This window comes from Sparus aurata, chromosome 16 (assembly GCF_900880675.1).
Source record: "Sparus aurata chromosome 16, fSpaAur1.1, whole genome shotgun sequence".
Lineage (NCBI taxonomy): Eukaryota > Metazoa > Chordata > Actinopteri > Spariformes > Sparidae > Sparus > Sparus aurata.
The window spans coordinates 13,311,444-13,321,135 of record NC_044202.1 but is presented as its reverse complement, the minus strand read 5'-3'; the positions used below and the strand labels follow the sequence as shown (position 1 = coordinate 13,321,135).

Here is a 9,692-nt window from a genome sequence, read left to right as displayed (position 1 = left end):
ACACACACACAATGTGGGTACATAAATTTCTTTTATTAGAATTTCATTTTTTATATTCAAGCCTGCATGTCTTACAGTAGTACACGGTCAGTAAGAAATATTACAAAAGTTTACGCAAAAAAAGAACAAGTACTGTATGTAATTTTTCTGACTACACAGCAGCCAGTAAGTCAGACAAGACATTTGCACTGTAGGGGAATGTATTCCAGTAATTCACACAAACCACAATATTCCACAACTCCCTAAAACTGACTGTTGGGAAGATCGCAGCAAATATCAGTAGAATTTAAGGTGTGCAGCAAAGTCTCGCAAGCTATTGAAAGATGTACATCTTAAAAATAATTTGGGTGAAGTATTAAAATGAGATCTTGACTAAAGTCATTTCCATTCTTTAGATTTTTACTCGTAGTTGAATCCCTTTTAAAACAAAAAAAAAAAAAGACACAAAACAAAAAGAACACTTGCAAGTCTGAGGTAATGTTGCTAGTTTAGCCCACAATCTGAACTGGGAACTTTATGCAGAACAAGTCTTTCTTGTCATCGTCTCTCAGTTCCCACTCCACAGTCAGCTTTATCTAGAAAAACAGAAGAGACATTAGTGAACAAGGTGCGCTTTGCATTTCTTACATGTAAAAAGTAAGAGGAAGTGAAAGGAGAAAAAAACAATCCTTTTTTAGATTGGTCAGTCATTTTTGGTTGAGGCATGCAGTAGAAATATTTACCCAGTATGAAGAAGTGGTGCTGTAGCAACTGTTTGCACACTCTTAGTGATCTGATTTAATTTAAATAAAACCAGTCAAGAGAAGTGTTGTTGATGTCACATGAAGTACTTACAGCTGGATACTCTGTCTTCACAGGAAGGGAGTTCAAATAGTGATAGCTCTGTTGCTTCTGGATGGGACACTGGATTCCAGATTGGCAGCCATCATCCTTGGGAATGGGGAAAGGGATGGGAACTCCAGCAATAATACCGTGAACCAAAGCCTTGCTCGTCTGGCTCTCCACAGCTATGACAAATTGAGAGAATGTTTAAAGAAAATGCATTTATAGATGTTTGACAGAAGCATAAATAAAAAAAAAAAAAAAAAGGCAGTATATAGCCTTACCACTATTAAATGTCACGTTGACACTATAGGACTGTCCTTTGCGTAGCTGGCATGGCTGACTGGCACATGGGTCAATGTCCACCACGGACACTTTGCCAGAAGTTGAGCCTGAAGAGAAAGAAAAAAAGGTTTTGATGACATTCCATTTTAAGCACAGAAGGAAACAGTAGTTCGCAATTTACTTCTAGATTTCACCAAAGCACAGAAGGATGCAAAAAGAATGAAAAAGGCATTTTAGTCTGCTTGAACTTGTTTAAATACTTTTCACTTATGAAAAGTTAAATACTTGCTTAATCTGAACATATTGTATTCATTGTTGGCATTGGACTAGATTACTTTATTACTCCTACATTTGTTGACAGTCTTTAAGTGACCTAATGTCAAAACCATCGGGCCCAGCCCTACTCATTGCATGGTTTCAGTGCATACAGCGATGAGTAAGGAACCTTGTGGCTCTGGAGGAAGCTCTCCATAGTCTGCAAAAAAAAAAATAACCCTGATGTCAGGCGATCTATGAAAGAAACTGCTGAACTACATTATGGGAAATGTAGGATCTAGCATTTTCTTTAACTTCTAATCCCTTTTAAAGACTAATAGTACATTTTCGTACCGTTTCCTTGTTCTAACAAAAAAAAAAAAACCAAAACACTAGGGACTTTCCTTGTTCAATACTTTCCTTATTGGTCAAATGACACTCACCTGCAGTGTCATTTGACCAATAGGGAAAGTCCTTATTAAAAACACTGAAAAACACAAAAGGTGAGTTCACGTGGCTGATGTTAATGTTCAAGTGCGTCACTTAATAAAGTGAGTTTAGGACAACTCATATATTTGCAGGACATGTGGAGATCCAGGCATGAAACGGGCAAATGAGTTGGGAAAGACAGAAAATGACTTGACAATTTTGATATGCAAGTAAACATTTGGGTGACACGATGGAAGTTGTAGTTCAAAGTCAACACCTGGCCATTTAACATACCGAGAGGTGTCCACAGTTTCCCATGAAGACGGTCTAGTGGAACTTACCGCAGTCAATGAATTTCACCGGAGTGGCACAGGTGAATCCAATCAAGCAGAACACAACGATAAAGCCAGTCCGGACATCCATGTTTCTTTGGGTGTGTTTTGTGACCCTAAAAAAAATGAGGAAATATACATTACGCAACATGAAAACACCTCAGACGAGTCTTACTCTAAGCAGACGGAACGAGAGTATTACAAGATGACTTCTTGTTTGTTTCCCCGAATGGCCCATGTGTGGCAGGGATTTCAAAGTTTTAAACGCCCTAAAATAAATTATCTTCGACTTCCTGATATTAATAAAACGACATAAACATTTTATCTTGTAGCTAGAAGAGCACATAGAAGTAAAAACTGTACCTTTTCATGTGTTTTCACCGGCTCGCGAAATGACAACGATGACTGCCTCGGACCTTTTATTTCGTACTATCACGAGATTCCTGTAACGCCTATTTATCGGCCCGGAGTTCAGCCTATCAGGAAACTCCCTCGGCGTCAGGGCCCTGCCTCCAACGCTATAATTGGCTGATTAAAAACCAAAAGCAAGACATGACAACCGGTTACCTGTAATCTAAACCTCAACGTACACATATCATTGGTGGATCTTGTAGGGAAGTTGTACCTGTAAGACAAAACTGCGGTAACTATTTTCCTCAGACATCTGGGCTGGAACCGGAAATACCTCAAGATTGGCAGGTAAACTGGCGAATCAAATAGCCGTATTTGTAACAATATGGGCACGTCTATTTGACAGACAAGCACTTTAGCCAATAAGAGTGCGTCTTGTCCTTCGTTGCATGTTGTGGGAGGAACTAACCAACATTTGTTATGGAAGATGTCATTCGTTAGAGGAGCGATGATAACTGCGTCAAAGTCGAAAGTATTGAGCCTTGCTAGGTAATGTTAATTCTCCGTATGTCATTAGTGATCTTAGTGAACAAAACGTTTATCTATGAAGGATTTATCCGATCAAAAAGAAGCTGTGCGTCTAATATTTGCCAGGGAGTTAACAAGTTAGCTATAATGCTAGTTAGCAATAGGGGTCAGTGACGTCTCAAGACTTGTTATTTGTTTCATCATGATCTGATGTTCACATAATATCACTGTTTCGCAGGGCATCTACTCTTCTAAACAACTTCAATGTGAGCCAGCAGTTACACCGGGTTCCTCAAAACCCCTTGCCCCCTTTTGCAGCGGGGCTTCAGCGTTTCAGCAGCGCCTCAGCCCAGGAGAAGTCAGTGGTGTCAGGTCCATCTGAGGATAAAGTATACCTCACTGACTCATGTGTAAAGGTAAGCATTAACCCAGTAACCCATTTTTCATGTCTAAAAATCCCATTTACATTAAAGTTTAACGTTTATATACATGTATGGAAAGCCTGAAATCCCCCCAAAAAACTCTAAATGATGCTGCTCCAGTGACATAAGAGATGGTAAATAGAAGTCATAGATATGTGGATCATCTATCTTAACCAATGTTAAATATGGAGCAACTCCATTGTCATTATTTTCGATTAAAAAAAGCCATTGCCCTGCAGCTACTGAGTTCATTAATGTGTTGGCTTTGGTTGTTTGCATTTCATCCATCATCCCCATGTCCTCCTTTTTATTCCAGAGACTAGGGGAGATCATGGAGAAGGGCGAGTACCTGAGAATACATGTGGAAGGAGGAGGCTGCTCCGGGTTCCAGTACAAGTTTGCTGTTGTTAGTGAAAAGTCTGAAGATGACAGGTAAACAGCTACGTATCTAGCTGTCAAGATACTGGTTTACACTGGCCTCCTTGTTTTCCAAATTGTCTTGTAGTTAATCCGATCCAATCTGTTCTGCTCTGCTTTGTTTTCAGAGTTTTTGAGCAGGGAGGAGTGGGCGTCCTCGTGGATCAGGACAGTCTGGAGTTTGTGAAAGGAGCCACGCTTGACTTCACCCAGGAGCTGATCCGCTCCACCTTTCAAGTGCTCAAGAATCCCCAAGCTGATCATGGCTGTTCCTGTGGCAGCTCGTTCTCTGTCAAACTATGAGGCTGTTTCAGTGCATCAGTGTTATTTAATACCCTGATTTACCAGTTTATTAGAATATTAGAGAGACTTCATAATATAAATGCATTCTAATAACAGAATAACAATTACCATAGAGATATTTCAACACCTCTCTGACAGTGTTTACTAAAATTATATAATATTGTATTATAAGCTTCACAAAGATATAATTTATTGCAGGGTGATATGGGATTGGCTTTAACAGGGCAGGTGTACCTAATAAACTGGTAACTTAGGATATTTTATAAGACTCTTTCTTTGAATTCCTAATTTAAATAACCAATAACTACATTTAGTGACACAGTGAAGCTGGCATACAGTCATTTTCCTGAAAATTAAGTGTTTCTTTTAGGCATGAAACTACTTGAACTGAATGAATGAGAGAGCAGAGGTGTCGATTAATCGTACCACAATTTGCAGATAGCGACTGTCAGTCACAATATTCACCTGTGATTTGTGATGTATTCAATGAAAACAAAGGCTCAGTTGAAGTGTTTGAGTATTCAGTGCTTAGATTTTATTTTGTGTGTAAAATATGTAAATAGGCCATATCTATAAAGAGCTAAGCTTTGTTATATTTTGTGTCATCTAACATAAAATTTAAAGTTGATCTTGAGTTATTTCAATGTGTTACACAGAATGCAACTTGGTGATATGATGTATGATGGAATAGGTTCATAAAGGTAATTGTTGTCACTAATGAAAGGGCAGCCAGGAAGTGTTTATTGATAATTGATTAAAGGTTAGTTTCAGCACTGACTGTTTTGATGATTTGTTAAGATTTACATGTTCAGCATTAATAATGGTCAGTGAATGCATCTCACTCCAGTTCATGGTCGCCTTTTTTTTTATTATTAAAGTGGAATTTAAGAAACATCTCACAAAAAATATACAAAAAGAATATGTACAAATGATATTTACACTGGTATAATGTAAATCAAAATATGCAGCAACGATTTTTTTTATAGTTAGTCTGTAGTTAGGAGCAAAATGTTTTGCACTTTTCATATTTTCTCTCTTGATAAAACATTCCATTTAATTAATATATCTGATTACACAAAACATTAACTTACTGTTCAAAATAGTCACACCATTCATATTCATGAAAATGCGACAGTAATACATCGTAGCAGCACACTGAAAAGTGACCCAAAGAATTGCAACAGTGCATTGAAACATCAATTTTACAGCTGTTCTTTTTTTTTTGTTTTCTGAGGAATTTGGTTCGGACGGATTGTCTTCCAGTAAGCCATGCACACCCACTAACCACAAACGAGTCCTCAAACAAGTACGCACACGTTTACATGTCATGAGGGGAACACTGCTGAGGGAGGTATGAGGTCAACCGGTCAACAACACAACCACATAAACAATAAATGGACCATCAGGGTAACACAGTGACCAGGTCAGGTGTACAGTGCATAGTATGCTTTGGCATGCTGACATCCAGAACATAACAGTGGATGTTACATTCAGGAGGAAGGCCACAGGATTTGGAATCACCAGTAAAAAATAGAACAAAGGATGACAAGATCCAAAAAGTTAAATGATACAAAACGAATCCAAACCCTCATAAATCGAACACTCAGATTAAGGCTAATTCAGTTTGCTACATGTTTTTAAAAAATGGCATTGTCTGTGACATATTTTCATACACCTGCCAAGTAGCAAACTGCCATTTGGGACATATTCACAGATACGTTCATTCTTAAAAAAATAATCCCTCACTGAAATGATATGCACATACTGTGTTAGAGAGGTGTTTTTCTTATCTTTTTTTTTCCTTTTTTTAAATTGATGATGTGATGTCGTGAGAGCAGGGCTGGACTCCCTCCATCTGTGTTCACAATCAGGACTGATTCTGTGATGAAAATGAGCCTTGCACAAATGCATGCACCTAGTTTTGAGGCAGTAAATCAGATCACCACTTGGAATCATTTACAAGCTGCCAGGTCTCTCTTCTCCTCTTCTTCTTTGTTTCAATGAATCCTTCAGTTTTCCCTGGAGAGCCATGCCAGGAGACGCCCAGACTCTCTGAGGCAGGATGGTCCAGGTGTGGTCCTCAGTGAGGGGCATGGACACACCTCCACACAAAGAGGCTAGAAAAGGACACATGGTAATGGATGCATCGCTTAGTATGTGATGGTCATATTGTGTGTAAATTATGTTGTCATGTGGGAGTCTCCGTCCTACCTTCTGTCATCTCCACCAGCGCTAACGACGAAGCGGTCTCCACTTGAGAAGCGTACATTAGTCAGGTGGGCAGAGTGGCCCAGAAAGCGTTTGTGTTTGGCCTAAAACAGATCAAATACACATCATCCAAGTGGTATTTCTTTTCTAAACCGCAGCCAACAGATGTACAGTGGGGCAAAAAAGAATTTAGTCAGCCACCAATTGTGCAAGTTCTCCCACTTAAAAAGATGAGAGAGGCCTGTAATTTTCATCATAGGTATACCTCAACTATGAGAGACAAAATGAGAAGAAAAAAAAAAATCCAGAAAATCACATCGTCTGATTTTTGAAGAATTTATTTGCAAATTATGGTGGAAAATAAGTATTTGGTCAATAACAAAAGTTCATCTCAATACTTTGTTATATACCCTTTGTTGGCAATGACAGAGGTCAAACGTTTTCTGTAAGTCTTCACAAGGTTTTCACACACTGTTGCTGGTATTTTGGCCCATTCCTCCATGCAGATCTCATCTAGAGTAGTGATGTTTTGGGGCTGTCGCTGGGCAACACGGACTTTCAACTCCCTCCAAAGATTTCAATGGGGTTGAGATCTGGAGACTGGCTAGGCCACTCCAGGACCTTGAAATGCTTCTTACGAAGCCACTCCTTCGTTGCCCGGGCAGTGTGTTTGGGATCATTGTCATGCTGAAAGACCCAGCCACGTTTCATCTTCAATGCCCTTGCTGATGGAAGGAGGTTTTCACTCAAAATCTCACGATACATGGCCCCATTCATTCTTTCCTTTACACGGATCAGTCGTCCTGGTCCCTTTGCAGAAAAACAGCCCCAAAGCATGATGTTTCCACCCCCATGCTTCACAGTAGGTATGGTGTTCTTTGGATGCAACTCAGCATTCTTTCTCCTCTAAACACGACAAGTTGAGTTTTTACCAAAAAGTTCTATTTTGGTTTCATCTGACCATACGACATTCTCCCAATCCTCTTCTGGATCATCCAAATGCTCTCTAGCAAACTTCAGACGGGCCTGGACATGTACTGGCTTAAGCAGGGGTACACGTCTGGCACTGCAGGATTTGAGTCCCTGGCAGCGTAGTGTGTTACTGATGGTAGCCTTTGTTACTTTGGTCCCAGCTCTCTGCAGGTCATTCACTAGGTCCCCCTGTGTGGTTCTGGGATTTTTGCTAACCGTTCTTGTGTTAATTTTGACCCCACGGGGTGAGATCTTGTGTGGAGCCCCAGATCGAGGGAGATTATCAGGGGTCTTGTATGTCTTCCATTTTCTAATAATTGCTCCCACAGTTGATTTCTTCACACCAAGCTGCTTACCTATTGCAGATTCAGTCTTCCCAGCCTGGTGCAGGTCTACAATTTTGTTTCTGGTGTCCTTTGACAGCTCTTTGGTCTTGGCCATAGTGGAGTTTGGAGTGTGACTGTTTGAGGTTGTGGACAGGTGTCTTTTATACTGATAACGAGTTCAAACAGGTAATACAGTTAATACAGGTAACGAGTGGAGGACAGAGGGGCCTCTTAAAGAAGTTACAGGTCTGTGAGAGCCAGAAATCTTGCTTGTTTGTAGGTGACCAAATACTTATTTTACCGAGGAATTTACCAGTTAATTCATTAAAAATCCTACAATGTGATTTCCTGGATTCTTTCCCCCCATTCTGTCTCTCATAGTTGAAGTGTACCTATGATGAAAAGTACAGGCCTCTCTCATCTTTTTAAGTGGGAGAACTTGCACAATTGGTGGCTGACTAAATACTTTTTTGCCCCACTGTACCTGTCAAGTGGCATTGTGATTAGTTGAGTTTAATGTAAAGCCACAGTGACACAGACACTGTTACAGAATATAAGGGTGTGTAAAGGTCCAGTAATATATGATATAAAGTGAGTTAAGTTATGCAGCCATCTCATGCAAAACCATTAGTGGAAAGTAACTACATACATTAGGTGAAGTAAATTGTATTTATATTGCGACAGTTCACAACAAAATGTATCTAATGACACTTTTTAATTAGAGCAGGTGAAGACTCTTCAGTTAATTACATAAATTAGAAGATGAATTGTTTTCTGTGATCCTTGGGATCTTTTTTGATACCACCATTCGAGGTCATCAAAGTGAAGAATTTTAAGATTACACGCGACTTTGTGATTTCTAAAGGCAAAATAACAATGAGTAAAAAATAATATATTAAAAATAATACTTACAAACTTCTCCGGACATGGAAAGTCAAACAGCTTTACCATTCCAAAGTCATCGCCTGTGACGATGTTAAGGCCCGAGTGGGACACACAGGCACAGGTGACGTCTGCTTTGTCAGTGTTACGGGACCAGATCCCTACGACCTCGTCCCCAAGGACACTAGATAAGGGCATAGAAAGAAAGGAATTACATTTGTGGCTCTGCTGTTCAAGCATGCTGTATATGCGTCTTAACATTCTGACTCTCACCTTGTCCAGGTGGCCCAGGTAATCCTATCAATCTGGGTCTGCTCTGTGACCTGCCTTCCGGACGGCACCTCGTACACCAGTCGTTTATAAGCACCTGTGGATATCTGTTTAAAGCCATTAGAGGTTAGAAATCATACAACCAGCCAGCGACTGAGACATAACATACGCTCTCAGTGGAGAGTTGCTGAACCATCACACAGTCTTTACCTGGACGTAAGCACTGTCAGCTGAAAAGTCCATCTGCATCACGAAGCTGGGGATGTCCCTGCAGCAGTTGATGCGGTTCAGCTGTGGGCCGAGCGTCAGGTCGTAGAAGTCGACTGCGCTCTCAGTGGAGCCTACGGCCAGGTAACGAGAGTTTGGACTGAACCTGTAAGAAAGAGTGCAGTGTTATAGAATATCAGTGTCAGCTTTACTTTGTAGTTTGCAGTGTTTCTCTCTCCAAATACAATGTTCGTGACATGTGTAAACTAATTATTCAACATCTTTCAATATAAAACTGAACATGCAAATGAGCACATTTATGAAAGTGCATACAATATTATTATAATCAGATTGATTTGTGGCCTTAATTTGCCTCAACAGGTAATGTGGTTCTGACTGGGTTTCATATGAGACCCAACTGGACGGTCTGTACAGGGCCAATATGGAGAACATTGGCTCCAAACTAATTTTGAGAATCTGGAGGGAAAAAATAATAAATATATTGTAAATAAAGTAGTCTCTAACCCTAGTGTACCTTGTGTAAAGTCCTGCACACACACTATTATCATTACCTAATCTTTATTATCAGATATCTGCATATAAATACAGAGTCTGTAGACCAAAGAAACAAGATTTTGATACTGGGTGTCTGGTTTTTGTTTGAAGTCCTTGCAGTATTGACC

At 39.9% G+C, this 9,692-nt stretch overlaps 3 protein-coding genes across 5 annotated transcripts in view; 1 reads left to right on the top strand and 2 right to left on the bottom strand.

Annotated features, from left to right (window-relative positions):
* Nucleotides 1-12: 12 nt before the first annotated feature.
* On the bottom strand, nt 13-2,645 carry LOC115597506 (NPC intracellular cholesterol transporter 2). Its single transcript, XM_030443484.1, has 5 exons — nt 2,487-2,645; nt 2,133-2,239; nt 1,107-1,214; nt 835-1,007; nt 13-575 (listed from the first exon to the last, which is right to left on the bottom strand). Exons 1-5 carry the CDS (start codon nt 2,492-2,494, stop codon nt 489-491), a joined length of 483 nt encoding a protein of 160 aa, XP_030299344.1. The 5' UTR covers nt 2,495-2,645; the 3' UTR covers nt 13-488.
* Nucleotides 2,646-2,908: 263 nt separating this feature from the next.
* Nucleotides 2,909-4,917, top strand: isca2 (iron-sulfur cluster assembly 2). The gene is made up of 4 exons (XM_030443910.1): nt 2,909-3,023; nt 3,241-3,418; nt 3,741-3,856; nt 3,970-4,917. Exons 1-4 carry the CDS (start codon nt 2,962-2,964, stop codon nt 4,142-4,144), a joined length of 531 nt encoding a protein of 176 aa, XP_030299770.1. The 5' UTR covers nt 2,909-2,961; the 3' UTR covers nt 4,145-4,917.
* Nucleotides 4,918-4,991: 74 nt separating this feature from the next.
* The window catches only part of eml5 (EMAP like 5), a 39,970-nt gene continuing 35,269 nt past the window's right edge, over nt 4,992-9,692 (bottom strand). For all 3 annotated transcript variants that reach the window (XM_030443907.1, XM_030443908.1, XM_030443909.1), the window contains 5 exons: nt 9,013-9,175; nt 8,806-8,909; nt 8,563-8,716; nt 6,356-6,456; nt 4,992-6,261 (listed from right to left, as the gene is read on the bottom strand). In XM_030443907.1, coding sequence (XP_030299767.1) covers nt 6,225-6,261; nt 6,356-6,456; nt 8,563-8,716; nt 8,806-8,909; nt 9,013-9,175 — 559 coding nt within the window. In that variant the 3' untranslated portion in view covers nt 4,992-6,224. The remainder of the gene's footprint in view (nt 6,262-6,355; nt 6,457-8,562; nt 8,717-8,805; nt 8,910-9,012; nt 9,176-9,692) is intronic.

What these genes read in the sequence shown, in the direction of transcription:
- isca2 (XM_030443910.1), top strand. Translation starts at nt 2,962, where the DNA reads ATGTCATTCGTTAGAGGAGCGATGATAACTGCGTCAAAGTCGAAAGTA. An exon ending in AAAGTATTGAGCCTTGCTAG is followed by an intron (nt 3,024 to 3,240) that starts GTAATGTTAATT and finishes ACTGTTTCGCAG; the next exon opens with GGCATCTACTCTTCTAAACA. An exon ending in TCACTGACTCATGTGTAAAG is followed by an intron (nt 3,419 to 3,740) that starts GTAAGCATTAAC and finishes TTTTTATTCCAG; the next exon opens with AGACTAGGGGAGATCATGGA.
- LOC115597506 (XM_030443484.1), bottom strand. An exon ending in CAACGTGACATTTAATAGTG is followed by an intron (nt 1,008 to 1,106) that starts GTAAGGCTATAT and finishes AATTTGTCATAG; the next exon opens with CTGTGGAGAGCCAGACGAGC. An exon ending in TGAAGACAGAGTATCCAGCT is followed by an intron (nt 576 to 834) that starts GTAAGTACTTCA and finishes CTGTTTTTCTAG; the next exon opens with ATAAAGCTGACTGTGGAGTG.